General features: G+C 45.1%; 2 protein-coding genes and 1 non-coding gene across 4 annotated transcripts; 2 read left to right on the top strand and 1 right to left on the bottom strand.

The window, feature by feature from the left end:
• Positions 1–19: 19 nt before the first annotated feature.
• trnae-cuc (transfer RNA glutamic acid (anticodon CUC)) lies at positions 20–91 on the bottom strand. The gene has a single exon. It is a non-coding gene; the product is annotated as a tRNA-Glu (tRNA).
• Positions 92–1,385: 1,294 nt separating this feature from the next.
• mustn1b (musculoskeletal, embryonic nuclear protein 1b) lies at positions 1,386–2,831 on the top strand. Its single transcript, NM_001141319.2, is given in 3 exon segments — positions 1,386–1,470; positions 1,698–1,821; positions 2,377–2,831. Coding segments are annotated over 3 exon segments (240 nt in total). The 5' UTR covers positions 1,386–1,461; the 3' UTR covers positions 2,484–2,831.
• Positions 2,832–9,569: 6,738 nt separating this feature from the next.
• On the top strand, positions 9,570–21,463 carry LOC106582936 (inter-alpha-trypsin inhibitor heavy chain H3). 2 transcript variants are annotated; one of them, XM_014166576.3, is made up of 22 exons: positions 9,570–9,761; positions 11,110–11,139; positions 11,512–11,535; positions 11,958–12,112; positions 12,294–12,398; positions 12,538–12,700; positions 12,799–12,909; positions 13,028–13,156; positions 13,256–13,372; positions 13,503–13,671; positions 13,885–14,010; positions 14,154–14,335; positions 14,534–14,719; positions 15,477–15,616; positions 15,903–16,063; positions 16,225–16,251; positions 16,496–16,561; positions 16,786–16,899; positions 17,065–17,266; positions 19,104–19,276; positions 20,851–20,962; positions 21,055–21,463. In XM_014166576.3, the coding sequence occupies exons 1-22, from the start codon at positions 9,660–9,662 to the stop codon at positions 21,191–21,193; spliced, it is 2,733 nt and encodes a 910-aa protein (XP_014022051.3). In that variant the 5' UTR covers positions 9,570–9,659; the 3' UTR covers positions 21,194–21,463. The 2 variants fall into 2 exon arrangements, with proteins under 2 accessions (XP_014022051.3, XP_014022050.3); XM_014166575.3 differs by having other exon boundaries at positions 13,503–13,701.
• The last annotated feature ends 903 nt before the right edge of the window (positions 21,464–22,366 follow it).

Below are 22,366 nucleotides of genomic sequence, written 5' to 3'. Positions count from 1 at the left end.
CAGGGTTTAAAAACGTGTGTTCCCTGACCGGGAATCGAACCCGGGCCGCGGCGGTGAGAGCGCCGAATCCTAACCACTAGACCACCAGGGAGCTGCCAGAGCATAGAATGATTTGTAGTAATACATCTCTTGGAATGGAGGGGGTGGACAATGAGTTATAAGATACGGGAAGGAGTCTCTGAGATCATAGGTCTTCGTAATACTCTAGACTGCCAATAGGGTACACATTTTCACAGTGACAGAATGGGCCCTCAGTAAACAGTAACAGGTGCAGTGAAACGTACAGCACTGAGTGAGGATCTATTTCTTCCCATAGAGTAGACTGACTCTGAGAGTAATGTCTCAGTACCCACAAATAGACCCCTCACTACACAGACCTTTCAAGCATTCAAAATGACTCAAACTATTATTGACACACAAGCCTGGCTCTCAAACACTTTTTGCCTCCTGTCCTGACTTGCTTGCCATTTATTGACTGTACACAGACACATGCTGACAGGCAAGCGTTGGCTTATCTCCCTAACAGAAAGGTTGACTCACTAGTCTCCCTGTAAAATGTATGGTCTTGCCCCCTCTCGGAGTCGAGTCGAAATTGTATGACCAAGTGTTGTCTGCAAAATCTCTACACCTTTAGGTAATCCATTCAGAAAAGTACTTTTGACCTCAGGTTTAATGTGATGGAAAAAGAACTCTGCCTGTAAACTAGCTGTTAGAGAGTAACCGAAAGGTCGCTGGTTTGAATAGTTGAGCAGACAATGAGTGAAAAATATGCCGACGTGCCATTGAGCAAGGCACTTAACCCTAATTTGCTCCAGGGGTGCCCTACTATGACTAACCCTGTAAAACACATTTTACTGCACCAGTCTGGTGTATGTGACAATAAAACCATGTTTTTTATTTTTTATTGTGCAGCTGTGTGTAGGCCTGTTATGGGGTTAGTAGTTACTTTACGTCATGTTGAATGTATCTAATGTTCTGCCAGTTGAGCTGAAGTGCATTCAATGAGGCCCAAAAGGACATTCCCTGACTGGGAATCAAACCCAGGCCACAGTGGAGAGAGTGCTGAATCCTGACCACTAGGGACTAGCGTGGCTTCCCAGAGTTATTTCTGTTCCTTGGAATCACTCCTAGCAGAATGTTGTGGGGAAAGGGCTATTTGTTGTCTCGTTCCCTCAGCTGTTCGCTGTAACCACATTGTAAACGAAGGAAGACCCGTTCCAGCTGCACAATCACTCACGTCAGGCCTAATAATACACCCTGATAATGGTCATAGAGCGAGAGAGGGATAGAAAGAGGGTGGGGTCCACTGACTCACTCCCAGGGTCAATAAGAGAGAATAGCCCCCTGAGGATCTGGGGGTATAAATATAATGGACTGGACAGAGAGGAGCAGTCCAGACACACCAACGTGAGCACACAGCTCCACTGACCAGAACTCTGAGATTGACACAACCCGCACACCATGTCTCAGGTAAGCCAACTTCCCTGTATCCTACTGTACTGACCTACTGTATCAACTATTGTCACTGTTTTTGATGATGGCTACATTTCCATATTATTTCCTATGTTAAGGATTCCACAATGTTTACTTTAGAATAGAAAGATTGAGACAAATCAGAGGGAGTGTTGTAGGATCAGGGAAAGGTGTGAGATTTTGCCCTGTCTTCTAACCTCCATTCTCTCTCCTGCCCTCCATAGCCCGTTGAGGTGAAGAAGAAGAAGCGTCCTGTGATGAAGGAGGAGGACTTGAAAGGAGCCCGCAGCAAACTGGGGCTAAAGGGCGAGCCCAAGAGTAAGACTTATGAGGTCATGGTAGAGTGTGGTGAGTAGGACCTTTACCAATCCACAGTGTGTCATCGGAACATTACACACTGGCACTATCTATAGTACTGTCGCTTGCCTAACATTTTTTTCTACTTGTGTGTGTCAAATATAAGTAATTAATCACTTTCATATGAAAGGCAACTGACTGCATACACCCTTTTTGATATTGATCAGTTGTAGACGCTAGTGTAGGGAACATATCAGGGGGAGTAAAGTTAGTCAAGTGACACGTGAGCTCGGTTATACTTTTTAGAATGTTATCTCTGAACTATGGCATGTATTTGGCCCGAGCCCAGCTCGGATTGAGGTAGTGACAAAGTTTCCACTCCTTCTATAGAGACTGAATCTTGGATAGTCAGTCTGTAAGACAGAGTATATATAGTTGGTGGCAAGATAAGGAGGATAAAATACAACAACTACAGCACTTCTTCTAAAGATTATAGGCACATTTCACTATATAGATTTGTCAGTGTGTGTGTGTATTGCGTCATGTTTCTGTGGTAGTGCTTGGCACGCTATCTTTGCTTAGAGCCTTGTCTCTGTCCATCCACAGAGCGTATGGGAAAGGTGGCTCCCTCAGTGTTCAGTGGGGTGAAGTCTGGAGGAGAGACGGTACTGGAGAAGCCTAAAGCCCCAGGAGCCAGCATCTTTGGCAAGTAGAGCCGTCCAGTGTGGAGTGTTGGCTATCATCACTGCGCTAGAGTCTAGAGGAGAGACGGGACAGACGCATCAATGGACAAATGGCAATGAAGAAGCCAAACCTTGCTGTTATTGAATGGTTTGATACCTGTTTTTCCATTTTCAGCACGGAAATAGGCCCATCTCATTTTGAGCAGGTTGTTCATAGTAGGGTTTGTTCATACTGTATGATGACTGTTTATGATTGAGAATTTCAAGGGCAATTCCAGTGTTATGGATGTGACATTTGCACACAAAATGAGAAACAAAATGTCTCACAGAATTGACTTATCAGGTAGAAATTAAAGTGTTATCATGATTGCGTTATGCAGCGATGCTGACTAGTGAGTCATTGATCATGTTATGACGCATCCGTAACGGTCACATTCGTTACACTTAGAACGAGTACTGATAGAGAGAAAGGAAACCAATTATACATCACATAAGCCCTTGATGGAGTTAGCTTTGCACAAAAAGTTTGCATACAATCATACTCAAAACATGTCCACAATAACAACCTTTCCTCAAAAACATTACAGATGTGACACTGCCTGTCCAAATCAGCATTCTATCTTCACTAGACTGTAGCATTCAAAGGACGCATTTTTTTTCATTAACCTTCCGACTTGGTCAGAAAAAGAGGGACAAATGTGAGTACCACAAGTTCTGTGAGCCATTGCCAAAAGCTATGAAATATGGTTGACTGAAAATACTTATTTTGAGACTTTGTATCCTACTTTGTAGTAACATTAAATTTGGCAAATATAAAGGCCAAATGTAGTCTTTAGTTAAAAATACACACATTCAAATAGAATTTTATTGGTCACATATTTAGCAGATGTTATTGCGGGTGTAGCGAAAATATGGTAAATATTTTTGCTTAGTTATGAAAGTTTAATTAGGAAATAAGCTAATTTTATTTTTTATTTTTTTTCATGTTCAGGTTGACCTTACTATGAAGTTGCTCTCAAATAGTAAATGCTGAAATATTTGTCTTTATGTTTTTATAAATAAATGAATGACTTCCCTACTTATTGGTTCTGTATCCCATTGTTTGGAGTGTTATATTTTTTTGCAATGTCACAGCATTACTACACTACAATGTTGTTACTACAAGATTAGCATCTTAAACACATGGACAAAGTCATGTAAAATTAGGGTTGTCAAACCTGCCCCGGAGCAGCCTAACTCAGGGCTAACTCCATTTATCATGAAATGTTTGAGCCGTAAGTTAAGGACCAATCAAATTAGGTTCCCTCCAGCAATTGCCATCATCCCTTCATTCTCCTGAAACATATTTGGGGCAGATGACTGATTTTTAAATATTTTATTAATCAAATGTGAGTTAAAAAAATTATAGTATTGAAATGCAATATCACACAAAGTAATTAGTAATGAAAGGATGCATTTGAAACTTTTATGACTTAATACAATTTTATCGATAGCCATATTACAACTGTGTTGTGATAATTGCATTGTTTGCTCTCTAACCTGTTAATTCATATGCTTTGTGACCGTGATATATATAGGCCTAAAGGCAGAGATAAGAAGACGGTGGCAGAATAAAACCACACAGCAACCTCTGTCCTGTGAAGTCCACAAAGCATATTGCATGTACAGTAACAGACATGACCTACAGCGTGGTCAGCCAAGTTTAATTTTTGACTTTAAACAACTATTTGATTTAGAACCACTGAGAGTTGCCGCAAGTCAAAGAAAATATACCTTCACTTTGTTGTCCTTAAGCCATTTTGCCACAATTTTGGAAGTATGCTTGGGGTCATTGTCCATTTGGAAGACCCATTTGCAACCAAGCTTTAACTTCCTGACTGATGTCTTGATGTTGCTTCAATATATCCTCGTACTTTTCCTGCCTCATGATGCCATCTATTTTATGAAGTGCACTAGTCCCTCCTGCAGCAAAGCACCCTCGCAACACGATGCTGCCACCCCTGTGCTTCATGTTTGGGATGGTGTTCTTTGGCTTGCAAGCCTCCCCCTTTTTCCTCCAAACATAACGATGGTCATTATGGACGTATTTTTGTTTCATCAGACCAAAGGACATTTCTCCAAAAAGTACGATCTTTGTCCCCATGTGCAGTTGCAAACCGTAGTCTGGCTTTTTTATGGCGGTTTTGGAGCAGTTGCTTCTTCCTTGCTGAGCGGCCTTTCAGGTTATGTTGATATAGGACTCGTTTTACTGTGGATATAGATACTTTTGTACCTGTTTCCTCCAGCATCTTCACATGGTCCTTTGCTGTTGTTCTGGGATTGATTTGCACTTCTTGCACCAAAGTACATTCATCTCTAGGAGACAGAACACGTCTCCTTCCTGAGCGATATGACGGCTGCGTGGTCCCATGCTGTTTATACTTGCGTACTATTGTTTGTACAGATGAACGTGGTACCTTCAGGCATTTGGAAATTGCTCCCAAGGATGAACCAGACTTGTGGAGGTCTACAATTTTTTTTCTGAGGCCTTGGCTGATTTCTTTTGATTTTCCCATGATGTCAAACAAAGAGGCACTGAGTTTGAAGGTAGGCCTTGAAATACATCCACAGGTACACCTCCAATTGACTCAAATGATGTCAATTAGCCTATCAGAAGCTTCTAAAGCCATAACATCGTTTTCTAAGCTGTTTAAAGGCACAGTAAACTTAGTGTATGTAAACTTCTGACCCACTGGAATTGTGATACAGTGAATTATAAGTGAAATAATCTGTCTAAACAATTGTTGGAAACATTACTTGTGTCATGCACAAAGTAGATGTCCTAACAGACTTGCCAAAACTAGTTTGTTAACAAGAAATTTGTGGAGTGGTTGAAAAACGAGTTTTAATGACTCCAACCTAAGTGTATGTAAACTTCCGACTTCAACTGTATATACGATTAACAATGGTGTGTGTAAGTGAGTGGTTGTGTATAGATGTGATGAAAGATGCCCAAACAAACCAAAATCAAACTGTGTCTGCAGGGAGAGTCTCCTCAATGAAAAGGAAAAAGGTGTATTTATCCCGGGACACAACCGGGCCCAGGTGTGTCCCATTTTGCTGACGACCCTCCTGGCTCCGCCCACCGACTTCCTAATAAGGAAAACAAGAGCAAAGAGAGAATTCGGCAGACAGAGTGGGAGGGTCGTCACACTCGTTTGGACCAGACAGCATCAGATAGATGGACTACACGTAGAGAGACAGATGGGCGCTGTTTAGCTCGCTCGGGATGCTTTCGAATTGAAGGAAAATGATGAAACACCGAGAGACAAAAGATACATTATTTTATGTTGTATTTTCTTCTTGGTCCATTTTTTTTGCAGAAGGCTGGTTTCTCTTGGCAGCCATGAATACACGCCACTGAGTAGTGGGGGGAAAAAGGGACTTGTGCATTGATAAGCACACCAAATAAACAATATGTGAAGAAAGACAGCACTTCTACTAGGCCATTTCACATCAAAGCCTGATGAATTTACATGTTAACCTTTCTTTCATTTTGATTTCAGCATCAATAAAAATGGGCCACTGACTCGCCCAGGAATTTATTTTTCAGCATTGTCTCAATGAAGAGTTTGGCATTCGACTAGCCATGTGCGACATCAAATAAAATAAAATGTATTTGTCACATACACATGGTTAGCAGGTGTTAATGCAAGTGTAGCGAAATGCTTGTGCTTCTAGTTCCGACCATGCAGTAATATCTAACAAGTAATATAACCTAACAATTCCACAACAACTACCCTATACACACAAGTGTAAAGGAATGAATACGAATATGTACATAGAAGTACACTGCTCACAAAAATAAAGGGAACACTTAAACAACACAATGTAACTCCAAGTCAATCACACTTCTGTGAAATCAAACTGTCCACTTTGGAAGCAACACTGATTAACAATAAATTTCACATGCTGTTGTGCAAATGGCATAGACAACAGGTGGAAATTATAGGCAATTAGCAAGACACCCCCAATAAAGGAGTGGTTCTGCAGCTGGGGAGCACAGACCACTTCTCAATTCCTATGCTTCCTGGCTGATGTTTTGGTCACTTTTGAATGCTGGCGGTGGTTTCACTCTAGTGGTAGCATGAGACGGAGTCTACAACCCACACAAGTGGCTCAGGTAGTGCAGCTCATCCAGGATGGCACATCAATGCGAGCTGTGGCAAGAAGGTTTGCTGTGTCTGTCAGCGTAGTTTCCAGAGCATGGAGGCGCTACCAGGAGACAGGCCAGTACATCAGGAGATGTGGAGGAGGCCATAGGATGGCAACAACCCAGCAGCAGGACCGCTACCTCTGCCTTTGTGCAAGGAGGAGCAGGAGAAGCACTGCCAGAGCCCTGCAAAATGACCTCCAGCAGGCCACAAATGTGCATGTGTCTGCTCAAACGGTCAGAAACAGACTGCATGAGGGTGGTATGAGGGCCCGACATCCGCAGGTGTGGGTTGTGCTTACAGCCCAACACCGTGCAGGACGTTTGGCATTTACCAGAGAACACCAAGATTGGCAAATTCACCACTGGCACCCTGTGCTCTTCACAGATGAACGCTGGTTCACACTGAGCACATGTGACAGACGTGACAGAGTCTGGAGACGCCGTGGAGAACGTTCTGCTGCCTGCAACATCCTCCAGCATGACCGGTTTGGCGGTGGGTCAGTCATGGTGTGGGGTGGCATTTCTTTGGGGGGCCGCACAGCCCTCCATGTGCTCGCCAGAGGTAGCCTGACTGCCATTAGGTACCGAGATGAGATCCTCAGACCCCTTGTGAGACCATATGCTGGTGCGGTTGGCCCTGGGTTCCTCCTAATGCAAGACAATGCTAGACCTCATGTGGCTGGAGTGTGTCAGCAGTTCCTGCAAGAGGAAGGCATTGATGCTATGGACTGGCCCGCCCGTTCCCCAGACCTGAATCCAATTGAGCACATCTGGGACATCATGTCTCGCTCCATCCACCAACGCCACGTTGCACCACAGACTGTCCAGGAGTCGGCGGATGCTTTAGTCCAGGTCTGGGAGGAGATCCCTCAGGAGACCATCCGCCACCTCATCAGGAGCATGCTCAGGCGTTGTAGGGAGGTCATACAGGCACGTGGAGGCCACACACACTACTGAGCCTCATTTTGACTTGTTTTAAGGACATTACATCAAAGTTGGATCAGCCTGTAGTGTGGTTTTCCACTTTAATTTTGAGTGTGACTCCAAATCCAGACCTCCATGGGTTGATAAATTGGATTTCCATTGATTATTTTTGTGTGATTTTGTTGTCAGCACATTCAACTATGTAAAGAAAAAAGTATTTAATAAGATTATTTCTTTCATTCAGATCTAGGATGTGTTGTTTAAGTGTTCCCTTTATTTTTTTGAGCAGTATATATAAATGGCTGATGGCCGAACGGCATAGGCAAGATGCAGTAGATGGTATGGAGTACAGTATATACATATGAGATGAGTAATGTAGGGTAGGAAAACATTATATAAAGTGGCATTGTTTAAAGTGGCTAGTGATACATTTAATTACATCAAGATGCAGTAGATGGTATTAGCGTACAGTATATACTCAATGTTAGTGATGGCTGTTTAACAGTCTGATGGCCTTGAGATAGAAGCTGTTTTTCAGGCTCTCGGTCCCAGCTTTGATGCACCTGTACTGACCTCGCCTTCTGGATGTTAACGGGGTGAACAGGCAGTGGCTCGGGTGGTTGTTGTCCTTGATGATCTTTTTGGCCTTCCTGTGACATCGGGTGGTATAGGTGTCCTGGAGGGCAGGTAGTTTGCACCCGGTGATGCATTGTGCAGACCTCACTACCCTCTGGAGAGCCTTCCGGTTGTGGGCGGAGCAGCTGCCGTACCAGGCAGTGATACAGCCCGACAGGATGCTCTCGATTGTGCATCTGTAAAAGTTAGTGAGTGTTTTTGGTGACAAGCCGAATTTCTTCAGCCTCCTGAGGTTGAAGAGGCACTGCTGCGCCTTCTTCACCACGCTGTCTGTGTGGGTGGACCATTTCAGTTTGTCCGTGATGTGTACGCAGAGGAACTTAAAACTCTCCACCCGAGCCACTACTGTCCCGTCGATGTGGATAGGGGGCTGCTCCCTCTGCTGTTTCCTGAAGTCCACGATCATCTCCTTTGTTTTGTTGACATTGAGTGTCAGGTTATTTTCCTGACACCACAATCCGAGGGCCCTCACCTCCTCCCTGTAGGCCGTCTCGTCGTTGTTGGTAATCAAGCCAACCACTGTAGTGTCGTCTGCAAACTTGATGATTGAGTGCACACACAGTTACAAGTGTGGCGGGTGCACGATCAATATCTACCTTTGTAACAAGGATTAAGTCTGATCTGGATTGTGTAACTAACTAAAACTAGCTCAATCCAGAAAAGCTTGAGTGCATCTAGCAAGATTATTAGTATACCCCTCTGGTCTGAATGAGGCTTCAGTATCGGGCATACAGAGCCCTCCTTGATATGGTGGTCCAAATATATATCTCTCTCTCCAGCTCTACCCTCCATGAGTCAACAAAATGACTCATTTTCTTAGCATTTTGCAATCAACCCTCAGTGAGGGAACAAATACCTACTGTACATGTATGTACACACTTCTCTGGTAATGAGTGAGAACAGAAACACACATACAGTACTGTACCAGTGGGAGCAATGTGTGAGCTAAAGAGAAGGACCAGTTGGGATAGAGCGTTCTCAGAAACTCGGTTTGTCAACAGAGCTAACAAACAATGGACAAGCAGAGGTTGAAGTACCCTGATGTTATATTGACCGATAGAATGAAGTCCATACTTGCTGAATAACAGCTCTTACGAAAACTAACTTATTTACTTTTTGTGCTTACCAGATTCCATGCAGTCAGAATAAAAAACAACCTCAAATGTTCAGTTGCTTTTTTTTTACTACAGTAGGTAGAGAGAGTAGGCTATATGGACAGATAGACAAACAAATATATGTAAACACACTCACACACATCTTGAGAGGCATACAAGAACACAGACCTACACACACCTCGGGCCTCCTGCCACGCTGAGGTCAGGTCTTCTGGTCGTTGCTCCAGTATAAAAGCAGAAAAACACACACACTCTGCCACTTCTCCTTTGAGCTGGGCGGTAGGAAAGGGTTGAGTTTTCTAAGCTGTGAAGTCAGTGTTTAGCTGCAGTTTGGTCATGTCTGGATTGTGGACTGTGCTGCTGTTCTTGGGATGTGTCTTACTCCCGGCTCTGTCGCATGGAGCTCTGGTTATCTCACGGGATACCTCCACACCACAGGTGACTCTCCATTGTTACTATAAAGATGCAGGTTCTCAATTTGATCCCCCTGTTGCAGGAGGACTTACTGCACTGCAGGACATATTAAACTTGTATTGTATGTGAGGTTTAAAAAGGCTTCGGAAGTTTACAATTTCCATTTTGAAATGTCAGACTTGATTTTCCCTTACGAAAAATGTATCAACTCCTACAGAAATGTCCATGATTATCCATTATCCACATAATAATTAACATGTCCTGTTGCTGCGGGATTATTTTCCTGCTGTAGCAATATGGCTCAAATTAAGATCCTACATCTGTAGTATTTACTCTACTCTTACATCTCCTCCCTCCTGCTATATACTACTGTTACTGCATCTCTCCCCTGCTGCCATCTCCTCCCTCCTGCTATATTCTACTGTTACTACATCTCTCCCTTGCTGCCATCTCCCCCTCCTGCTATATTCTACTGCTACTACATCTCTCCCCTGCTGCCATCTCCCCCTCCTGCTATATTCTACTGTTACTACATCTCTCCCCTGCTGTCATCTCCCCCTCCTGCTATATTCTACTGTTACTACATCTCTCCCCTGCTGTCATCTCCCCCTCCTGCTATATTCTACTGTTACTACATCTCTCCCCTGCTGTCATCTCCCCCTCCTGCTATATTCTACTGTTACTACATCTCTCCCCTGCTGCCATCTCCCCCTCCTGCTATATTCTACTGTTACTACATCTCTCCCCTGCTGTCATCTCCCCCTCCTGCTATATTCTACTGTTACTACATCTCTCACCTGCTGTCATCTCCCCCTCCTGCTATATTCTACTGTTACTACATCTCTCCCCTGCTGCCATCTCCTCCCTCCTGCTATATTCTACTGTTACTACATCTCTCCCCTGCTGCCATCTCCCCCTCCTGCTATATTCTACTGTTACTACATCTCTCCCCTGCTGTCATCTCCCCCTCCTGCTATATTCTACTGTTACTACATCTCTCCCCTGCTGCCATCTCCCCCTCCTGCTATATTCTACTGTTACTACATCTCTCCCCTGCTGCCATCTCCCCCTCCTGCTATATTCTACTGTTAATACATCTCTCCCCTCTGGCTATACTCTACTGTTACTCTATTTACTTGATATGTATCTGTACCATATCTACTTTTCTGTTAACACATCTCTCCTTTGATTCATATCTGGTCTACTTTCGTGTATGTGGGTGTGGGTGTTTGTGCATGCCTCTGTGTACATTAATCGATTTATATTCATGCCAATATGTATATGCTTTACAATGAATTAGACTATGAGATGTTAAATTAGTTTGACATTCTGACCCTAAACTCAAACTTCTCCCTTGTGCTTTGTATCCCAGGGCTCTGATGGTGCTACACGGCTACTAAAGGTATGACGGTAGCTCAGCATCAACATAAACCGCACTGTCTGACACAAATCCACAACAGGAATCTGTTGCAGAATCCGTCAGACTTCTAGTCTTGAACACCCAGTGGTGCATCTGATGATACCTGATGAATATATTGTTATTTGTATTTCTCCCAAAAACAAATCTTTGAGACCATGGTTGAGTAAATATTTGAGAAAATCCTTTGCTCTTTGCCACGGTTACCCTACTCTCTATTTCTGTAAATACAACTATCATTGGCAGCTAGAAGTTTCAGCCACTTGAAAAGTAAAAAATGTCTAAGTCGTACAGTGTACTCTGTAAAAAAAATCATTTTATAATACTGTGTCTAAATGTTATTCTTTTTTTTTACAGAAAAGAAGTACAGATAATGCGGAGGTAAGGAAATCACAATATTTACGTTCTATTTGTGAGGATGATGATGATGCACTGCCACCACTATCTTCAACACTAGAAATCTGTGCCCTTGCTCACCCTGAAGTGACTCATCTCTTCTTTTTACTGGAAACACTGAGTTAATGTTTTTCACAAGAGTACAGCGGTAATCATTTGTTTTGGCAGTAATCTTGTAGTCAATGCAGCTTACTTCACACTATTCAGCTGTAACAGGAAAATACATTTTGAGAAAGTGTGTGAACGTTTTATAGGCACATTAGACAGTCATTACTCACACAAGCAAACATTTCAAAACCCTTCTGTTTCTGTTTCTTTCTTTCACTCTCTCCCTGTCTCTCATCCTCTCTCTCTATCTCTCTCTCTTCCTCTCTCTCTCTCTCTTACGTCCTCTCTTACTCTCTCAGGTGGAGGTGTACAGTGTAAAGGTGGACTGTAAGGTCGCTTCTCGTTTTGCTCACACGGTCATAACCTCCAGTGCTCTGAACAAGGCCAAATCCTCTCAGGAAGTGTTCTTCGAGGTGGATCTGCCCAAGACCGCCTTCATCACCAACTTCAGCATGTCAGTCAGCACCCATGGCATGTGTAGAAGCCACGTTATGTCTAGAAATGATAACACCAATCCATAGGACTGTTACTCTGTGCTGTGTGTGCATGTGTGTGTTTGTATGTGTGTATATCTGCGTGTGAGTGCATATGTGTTTCTGTTTGTTTGTTTGAATGACTGTGTTTTTGTATCTCAGGGAGATAGAGGGTCAGACATACACGGGCGAGGTGAAGGAGAAGGAGAAAGCCAAGAAGCAGTATGAGAAAGCTGTTTCCACAGGGCAGACTGCAGGACTGGTCAAGTGAGTGGATCAGGGCAATGAGGAGGGGACAAACATGATGTTTCCATTACACCAAGCACTCCTGTTCTCTTAAATCACAGCATGTGTTTTGTTTCAAATGTGATTGTCCTCCTACCCGGCCTGTGTTTGTGTACTCTAGGGCATCGGGGAGGAAGATGGAGAAGTTCACCGTGTCTGTGAACATCGCGGCCAATAGTAACGTCACCTTCATTTTGACCCATGAGGAGTTGCTTCAGCGTAAACTGGGCCAATATGAGATCATGACCCGGGTCAAACCCAAGCAGCTGGTCCAGCACTTTGAGGTCTGTAGATGTTTACACCCTATACTCCAAAACATCTTGTCATCATCTTGACTCCTCAGTCCTGTGTCTCATCAGTCCTGTCCATGTCTCTGTGACAGATTGTGGCAGATATCTATGAACCCCAGGGCATTGCCTTCCTGGAGGCCTATGGAACCTTCATCTCCAACGAGCTTCTCCCCCTGGTGGAGAAAACAGTCACCGACAAAAAGGTATATGATGCCGTTCTGTCCTATGAAACAACTGCATGTGGAACAAATCCTCCGAAAGAGATGAATACTATTTTGCTGTGTTGTTTTGTGTTTAATTGTATTGCCCTCCCTCACTCAGGCACACATCTCATTCTGCCCAACACTGGACCAGCAGAGGAAGTGCCCCGGTTGTGACGGCACCCTGATTGACGGGGATTTCTTCATCAAATATGACGTGAACCGAGCTGAGATCATCGGTGACATCCAGGTCAGCTGTGTTGAATATAATATAGAATCGGTATTGGGGTCAATTCCATCAATTCAGGTTGTTCATGTCATAATGATATTCATGATATGTATTTTTCAGATAGTGAATGGGTACTTTGTGCACTTCTTTGCGCCTCCGGACTTACCCCAAGTTCCAAAAAATGTGGTGTTTGTGATCGATAGGAGTGGATCAATGTACGGAATCAAACTGAAGCAAGTAAGAGAGAAACAGTGTGTCTGAGAGAAAGAAAGAAAGATAAAAGGATACAGGAAACATATCACTTGGTTACAGTGCTGTAATTGTAGTTGATGTTCAGATTGACCTGAGAGCCTTTGATCCCTCCTAGACAAAGGAAGCTATGCTGACCATCCTGAATGACCTGGCTGAGGACGACTACTTCGGCATTGTCCTATTTGACTCTAGCATCTCAACATGGAAGGAATCTCTTACCAAGGCCACCAAGGAAAATGTGTCTGAAGCCCAAACATTTATCCAAGGAATAACTGATTCGGGAAGTGAGCCATTATGTGTTGAATGGGAACAGGGTGACATACAGAGACAGATCATTAATGACGTTTCTGTCGTTAGGACACGTATTAAAACTATGACAGTACAACACTTGGGCAAGCAGTATGATAAAACTGAGTGAGGTGCATTTATGTTACAAAATGATGTCTATCAAATACATTTGATAACACCTGGATTCATTTTGGGTGTTCTCCTTTTAGCCACTAATATAAATGATGCTGTGATGAAAGCTGTGGACATGATAATGAAAGGCAAACGAGACAAGAATGTCCCGGAGAGGAGTGTGTCTATGGTTATCTTAATGACAGATGGAATGCCCAACTCAGGTGCGAACAGGTTTCCTTCCCTTCTGATCTTACTTATTTGTTTGGGACTGCCGTTTTAACATTGAAGTGGCCATCTGATTTATTGCTCTATATTAGATCCAGCCGGTAAGGTCATGGTACATGCCATCTGTGTTTGTGTACAGGAGAGTCTTCTGTACCACAGATTCAGGAGAATGTCCTTCTTGCTATGGGTGGGAACATGACTCTGTTCTGTCTGGGCTTTGGGGATGATGTGGATTACTCCTTTCTGGATGTGATGTCTAGACAGAACAAGGGACTGGCCCGAAGGATCTATGAGGGCTCCGATGCCACTGTCCAGCTTCAGGTATGGACCAGGGCTCTGTTCCAAATCTCACAATAGTCACTTTTCTGTGGCCTTCTGGTTTGACCATAGCGTCACAGGAAGGATAAAACTATGTAGGTTGAGGTCTTATATAGATCCTACGTTTTGGCATTATTGATAATGTACTGTCAGAAATTACAATAGACAAATGATTTGGTGATGTGTGCATTTGTGTCCGAGGGTTTCTATGAGGAAGTAGCCAGCCCCCTCCTCTCCGAGGTGGACCTGCGTTACCCTGACAACCTGGTGAACTCTCTGACCACCAGTCACTACAAGCAGCTGTTCAACGGCTCAGAGATCGTGGTAGCTGGCCGGCTCACTGACTATAGCCTGGATAACTTCCTGGTGGAGGTGTTTGCACATGGGGTGAGGAACAGACAGGCACAACGCAACACACCACCCGGATACTGAGCTTAGAAAGATGGATCTTTCTTTGCACCTGAAGGGCATTGCGACTCAAGTATTGTACAATTCTCAACCCAACTAATGCTTCTCTCTCACTCCTTCTCTGTGTCTAACACCTCTTTCTCTTCTCTCTCACTCCTTCTCTGTGTCTAACACCTCTTTCTCTTCTCTCTCACGCCTTCTCTGTGTCTAACACCTCTTTCTCTTCTCTCTCACTCCTTCTCTGTGTCTAACACCTCTTTCTCTTCTCTCTCACTCCTTCTCTGTGTCTAACACCTCTTTCTCTTCTCTCTCACGCCTTCTCTGTGTCTAACACCTCTTTCTCTTCTCTCTCACTCCTTCTCTGTGTCTAACACCTCTTTCTCTTCTCTCTCACTCCTTCTCTGTGTCTAACACCTCTTTCTCTTCTCTCTCACTCCTTCTCTGTGTCTAACACCTCTTTCTCTTCTCTCTCACGCCTTCTCTGTGTCTAACACCTCTTTCTCTTCTCTCTCACTCCTTCTCTGTGTCTAACACCTCTTTCTCTTCTCTCTCACTCCTTCTCTGTGTCTAACACCTCTTTCTCTTCTCTCTCACTCCTTCTCTGTGTCTAACACCTCTTTCTCTTCTCTCTCACTCCTTCTCTGTGTCTAACACCTCTTTCTCTTCTCTCTCACGCCTTCTGTGTCTAACACCTCTTTCTCTTCTCTTCTCTCTCACTCCCTCACTCTTTTTTTAGTTTGAGGAGGACTTTATTGTGAAAGGCCAGGCCAGTGCCCAGGAGTGGGACATACTGTACCCTGAGCAGGAGTACATATTCGGGGACTACACTGAGCGTCTTTGGGCCTACCTCACCATCCAAGAACTGTTAAGCAAGAGGTTTGTGTGATCAGCTAACTGCTATTACTGATGTCTGGTGAACACTCCAGAACTAAATGGTGCCTTAGCATTATCCAAATGCCTATAACTCACTGGTGGTTGAGAGCTTAGCTTTGGAATCTAATGAATGGAACTGGGTATATTAAAGTAACTCAGTTCGTAAATATTCCATTCTTTTCTGCCCTGCGGTGTAAGTTAAACCAAACCTAACCCAAGTTAAACCGAACCTAACCTCTAATCCAAACCTAATGCAATAACACCATTCGTCCTATGTTTCTCTTGTCAGAGAGACTGGTAATGCGGAGGAGAAGGGAAATGCCACTGCCAAGGCTCTGGAGATGTCCCTGCAGTACAGCTTCGTCACCCCCCTTACCTCCATGGTGGTCACCAAGCCTGAGACTGACGAGGGGCCAGAGGGCCCCCTCATCGCCGACAAGCTGACCGAGGGTATGTGACCCAGTGGGTTGGGAGAGGGGCAGGGGCAGGGGGAGACAACCAGTACATCTGGCGTGTCTTATCTGACATGTTTATCTCAGTGGTTATGGAAATCCTTGCATCGATTGTCAAATGTGTCTGTCTGACTGTTTTCTCCTACTACTGTTTGACAGATGAAAGGCAGAAAGCCCAGAGATTTGGTAAGCACATGCCATGAATGGACATGACTGGATCCTTCAACTAAATGGCTTTCTATGTCATTATAGTGGATCACCTGGATTTATGACATGGAAAGCTGACACCAAATGATTTGTGGTTAGAAACTGAGGATATTGCATGGTAATATACACCCTGTTATATTCAGGGTAAATCTATCAAATGCATTTTACCACTTTGAATGTGGAAAACGTTATTTGCCATCTGACATCTTGCCGTGATTTTCAGGTAATTATGGACCCCAGCTGATGAGCAACACCTGGGCGCACAGCAGGAACTCACCTATAAACTTTGGTGAGTCCATCTTCATTCAGAGTGACCCTCCTGTCAGACATGGGTTACTTCAGGATTTTCTATGTGCTTCACCAACTACAGAAATGTTATATTTATATTTAGTATTTTCAATGCCCACCATGCTGTCACGCCCGGACTATAAAAGAGTGATACAATGTTTGGATGGGCTTAGCCTCAACCAAATCAAATGTAAAAGCTGGAACAACCTGTTGATGAATCTGCAGTGGATGGAGACCCTCATTTCATGATTGAGTTGCCAGAGCAGGAGGATGCACTGTGCTTCAACGTAGACGACAAACCTGGTACCATCTTCAACCTAGTGAGAGACCAGCTGGCAGGTGAATATGGAGAAAGTAGACATTATTTGAAATTGACCAACCTTTGACACTAATGCGTCTTTGAAGGCATGAAATCAAAACATGACACTTGTTTTATAAAATAATGAACACATATCAAATCTATATTATACCAACAGCTTGCCTCAATCCCATGCTGCCTTGCAGGTATTTTGGTCAATGGCCAGACCATTGGGGATAAGAAAGTGGCCCCTGATGGCAAGGTGAACACCTACTTCGGTCGCTTTGGCATCGTTCACCAGGGGCTGGGGGTGAGACTGGAGGTGACCACTCATGACATCACTGTGTCCCAGGATGGCAAGCAGGCCAAGCTCTTCTGGTCAGACACCGCCTCTCTTAAGGGAGCCAAGTAAGCACCCTTACTCATTCTGGTTTTGCCGTTCTGGCTTCCATATAACTCGTAGAACTAAAAACTAAAGCTTGATACGTACAGTTGAAGTCGGAAGTTTACATACATTTATGTTGGAGTCATTAAAACTCGTTTATCAACACTCCACAAATTTCTTGTTAACAGCTATAATTTTGGCAAGTCGGTTAGGACATCTACTTTGTGCATGACACAAGTCATTTCCCAACAATTGTTTACAGACAGATTATTTCACTTATAATTCACTGTATCAAATTCCAGTGGGTCATAAGTTTACATACACTAAGTTGACTGTGCCTTTAAACAGCTTGGAAAATTCCAGAAAATGGTGTCATGGCTTTAGAAGCTTCTGATAGGCTAATTGTCATACTTTGAGTCAATTGGAGTTGTACCTGTGGATTTATTTCAAGGCCTACCTTCAAACTCAGTGCCTCTTTGCTTGACATCATGGGAAAATCAAAAGAAATCAGCCAAGACCTCAGAAAAAAAATTGTAGACCTCCACAAGCCTGGTTCATCCTTGGGAGCAATTTCCAAATGCCTGAAGGTACCACGTTCATCTGTACAAACAATAGTACGCAAGTATAAACACCATGGGACCACGCAGCCGTCATACCGCTCAGGAAGGAGACGAGTTCTGTCTCCTAGAGATGAACGTACTTTGGTGCGAGAAGTGCAAATCAATCCCAGAACAACAGCAAAGGACCTTGTGAAGATGCTGGAGGAAACAGGTACAAAAGTATCTATATCCACAGTAAAATGAGTCCTATATCGACATAACCTGAAAGGCCGCTCAGCAAGGAAGAAGCCACTGCTCCAAAACTGCCATAAAAAAGCCAGACTACGGTTTGCAACTGCACATGGGGACAAAGATTGTACTTTTTGGAGAAATGTCCTCTGGTCTGATGAAACAAAAATAGAACTGTTTGGCCATGATGACCATCGTTATGTTCGGAGGAAAAAGGGGGAGGCTTGCAAGCCGAAGAACACCATCCCAACCGTGAAAAATGGGGGTGGCAGCATCGTATTGTGGGGGTGCTTTGCTGCAGGAGGGACTGGTGCACTTCACAAAATAGATGACATCATGAGATAGGAACATTATGTGGATGTATTGAAGCAACATCTCAAGACATCAGTCAGGAAGTTACATCTTGGTCGCAAATGGGTCTTCCAAATGGACAATGACCCCAAGCATACTTCCAAAGTTGCGGCAAAATGGCTTAAGGACAACAAAGTCAAGGTATTGGAGTGGCCATCACAAAGCCCTGACCTCAATCCTATGGAAAAGTTGTGGGCAGAACTGAAAAAGCGTGTGCGAGCAAGGAGGCCAACAAACCTGACTCAGTTACACCAGCTCTGTCAGGAGGAATGGGAAAAAATTCACCCAACTTATTGTGGGAAGCTTGTGGAAGGCTACCCAAAACGTTTGACCCAAGTTAAACAATTTAAAGGCAATGCTACCAAATACTAATTGAGTGTATGTAAACTTCTGACCCACTGGGAATGTTATGAAGGAAATGAAAGCTAAAATAAATAATTCTATCTACTATTATACTGACATTTCACATTCTTAAAATAAAGTGGTGATCCTAACTGACCTAAGACAGGGAATTTTTACAAGGATGAAATGTCAGGAATTGTGAAAAACTAAGTTTAAATGTAATTGGCTAAGGTGTATGTAAACTTCTGACTTCAACTGTAGAGACCAGAGTTTCTATCTCAAATGCAACCTCCCTACCACATAAGGTTGAAGGGTCATCTAACGTTTTATTCTGTCATCGTGGTTAAACCACCTCTCTCTGCCTTTCTCCCTCCTACAGTATGGACCTGCAGGTGACCAAAGACAGCAGCTTGACCGTCACCCTCAGGGACTCGGTCCGGTTTGTGGTCATCTTACACAGGGTGTGGAAGCAGCACCCATACCACCAGGACTATCTGGGCTTCTATACCCTGGACAGCCATCTCCTCTCCCCCAGCGTCCACGGCCTTCTAGGTAGGACAGCCACCTCCTCTCCCCCAGCGTCCACGGCCTTCTAGGTAGGACAGCCACCTCCTCTCCCCCATCGTCCACGGCCTTCTAGGTAGGACAGCCACCTCCTCTCCCCCAGCGTCCACGGCCTTCTAGGTAGGACAGCCACCTCCTCTCCCCCAGCGTCCACGGCCTTCTAGGTAGGACAGCCACCTCCTCTCCCCCAGCGTCCACGGCCTTCTAGGTAGGACAGCCACCTCCTCTCCCCCAGCGTCCACGGCCTTCTAGGTAGGACAGCCACCTCCTCTCCCCCAGCGTCCACGGCCTTCTAGGTAGGACAGCCACCTCCTCTCCCCCATCGTCCACGGCCTTCTAGGTAGGACAGCCACCTCCTCTCCCTCATTGTCCACGGCCTTCTAGGTAGGACAGCCACCTCCTCTCCCCCAATGTCCATGACCTTCTAGGTAGGACAGCCACCTCCTCTCCCCCATCGTCCATGACCTTCTAGGTAAGACAGCCACCTCATCTCCCCCAGCGTCCACGGCCTTCTTTGGAAACAGCCACCTCCTCTCCCCCAGCGTCCACGGCCTTCTAGGTAGGTCAGCCACCTCCTTTCCCCCATCGTCCACGGCCTTCTAGGTAGGACAGCCACCTCCTCTCCCCCATCGTCCACGACCTTCTAGGTAGGGCAGCCACCTCCTCTCCCTCATTGTCCACGGCCTTCTAGGTAGGACAGCCACCTCCTCTCCCCCAATGTCCACGGCCTTCTAGGTAGGACAGCCACCTCCTCTCCCCCATCGTCCATGACCTTCTAGGTAGGACAGCCACCTCCTCTCCCCCATCGTCCATGACCTTCTAGGTAGGACAGCCACCTCCTCTCCCCCATCGTCCACGGCCTTCTAGGTAGGACAGCCACCTCCTCTCCCCCAGCGTCCACGGCCTTCTAGGTAGGACAGCCACCTCCTCTCCCCCAGCGTCCACGGCCTTCTAGGTAGGACAGCCACCTCCTCTCCCCCAGCGTCCATGACCTTCTAGGTAGGACAGCCACCTCCTCTCCCCCAATCGTCCACGGCCTTCTAGGTAGGACAGCCACCTCCTCTCCCCCAGCGTCCACGGCCTTCTAGGTAGGACAGCCACCTCCTCTCCCCCAGCGTCCACGGCCTTCTAGGTAGGACAGCCACCTCCTCTACCCCAGCGTCCACGGCCTTCTATGGTAGGACAGCCACCTCCTCTCCCCCAGCGTCCACGGCCTTCTAGGTAGGACAGCCACCTCCTCTCCCCCAGCGTCCATGGCCTTCTAGGTAGGACAGCCACCTCCTCTCCCCCAGCGTCCACGGCCTTCTAGGTAGGACAGCCACCTCCTCTCCCCCAGCGTCCATGGCCTTCTAGGTAGGACAGCCACCTCCTCTCCCCCAGCGTCCACGGCCTTCTAGGTAGGACAGCCACCTCCTCTCCCTCAACGGCCTGCTAGGTACCACCAGGGGCGCAATCTGTCATTGGCAGTGCCAGATGAAGTTGCTGGAGGTTTACTCTGCATTATATTGGACAATTGTCTGTTTAGCTGATCAATTAAGATGTATTGTATTGTCCCCATGCAGGCCAGTTTTACCATGGCGTGCAGTTTGAGGTGAGAGACATGCGTCCAGGAGAGGTGCCAGAGAAACCAGATGCCACCATGCTAGTGAAGGGACAGGAGCTTACAGTGACTAGGTAGATGTCTACACACACACACACACACACACACACAGTACATACACACACTTTTCTCATCATTGTCTCTCCTCCTTGCTGTGTTTCCACAGGGGCTGGCAGAGGGACTTCCGCTGGGATGTGAAGAATGGAGAGAACATCCCCTGCTGGTTCATCCATAGCAACGGTAACGGCCTCATCGATGGAAACCACACAGACTACATCATGTCTGGACTCTTCAAGACTGTCTGAGTCTGGTACACTAGCAGTCAACCTCCTCAAACTGTACAATACATTAGTCACACATTTCACATGGATTCAACACCCTGTATGTACTACAGATATGCCATCATGGCATGAGAATAATTAGATCAAATCTGACTGGAGTACATTTCATTAAAAGATAAGTGGCAAGAAAGGGGAAACAAGTGGCCGTCGAAGATTCATTTGTTTTTATATATATATTGATATAGATAGTGATGAGCAAAACCTGTTGAAATAAATGGACCCACTTCCACCTAACTTGTGTGTGTGTACTTTTTCCCACGTTGAATGGCCACGGAGAGAGAAAGATATACAGAATGAATAAAAATCAACGCTGCTGTGTGCTTGACGTAGGGGCGTCGGTCAGACCTGACCTCAGCCTGGGTATGTGTGTGTCTTGCTCTGCCCAGTTTAACTAGGCGTAGCTCATGCCAGTTACATCATCCGGATATGAGGTCACTTCCCAACAGCATCACATAAGGCGTCTCTGTTAAAAGGCAGTTTGAAGAGTGGCTGAGCTAATAAACCAGACAGAGTGTTTCTGTTTTAATAAAGTAGGTCCTCTACAGTCATTTAGAAACCACACCTTTGATTCAGTGGGACACAAGGATAGTGACAGGCCCCTTGAAGGGTGGAGGGATGGACGTGTGTGTGTGGTGTGTGTGTGTGTGTGTGTGTGTGTGTGTGTGTGCGTGCGTGCGTGCGTGTGTGTGCACTTGTTTTCCTACATTATCAGGATCCCAATGTCCTAATATTTCACTTTAATAATTTTTTTCAGGTCCTGAATTTGTTCAAATTATATTTTAAGCCTAATGTTTTAGGGTTAGGGTTTTTGGGGTTAGGGTTAGGTTAAGGGTTAGGTTTAGGGTTAGGGAAAATAGGATTTTTAATGATGAAAACGTTTTACACTCCAATAAGTGTGTGTGTGTGTGTGTGTGTGTGTGTGTGTGTGTGTGTGTGTGTGTGTGTGTGTGTGTGTGTGTGTGTGTGTGTGTGTGTGTGTGTGTGTGCGCGCACGCACATGCAGTACATCTGTGCACTAACTTTACTGTAACAGTGTGCTTTGTCTCCCCAGCTTTGATTACATGGCTGGGGTGTGTTTCCTAATGGGTCCTGGGCAGGAGCGCTGACCAAAGTCATGTCGGAAGTTCAGGAGTTGAG

Source organism: Salmo salar, chromosome 22, assembly GCF_965601325.2.
Source record: "Salmo salar chromosome 22, fSalSal1, whole genome shotgun sequence".
Classification (NCBI taxonomy): Eukaryota; Metazoa; Chordata; class Actinopteri; order Salmoniformes; family Salmonidae; genus Salmo; species Salmo salar.
Note: the sequence above shows the minus strand (reverse complement) of the source record. Positions and strands in the feature narration are given on the sequence as shown.

Coding starts and splice junctions, on each gene's coding strand:
- LOC106582936 (XM_014166575.3), top strand. CDS start 9,660: ATGTCTGGATTGTGGACTGTGCTGCTGTTCTTGGGATGTGTCTTACTC. Junction 13,157..13,255: donor AGATCATCGGTGACATCCAG/GTCAGCTGTGTT, acceptor TGTATTTTTCAG/ATAGTGAATGGGTACTTTGT. Junction 19,277..20,850: donor CAGCGTCCACGGCCTTCTAG/GTAGGACAGCCA, acceptor GTCCCCATGCAG/GCCAGTTTTACCATGGCGTG.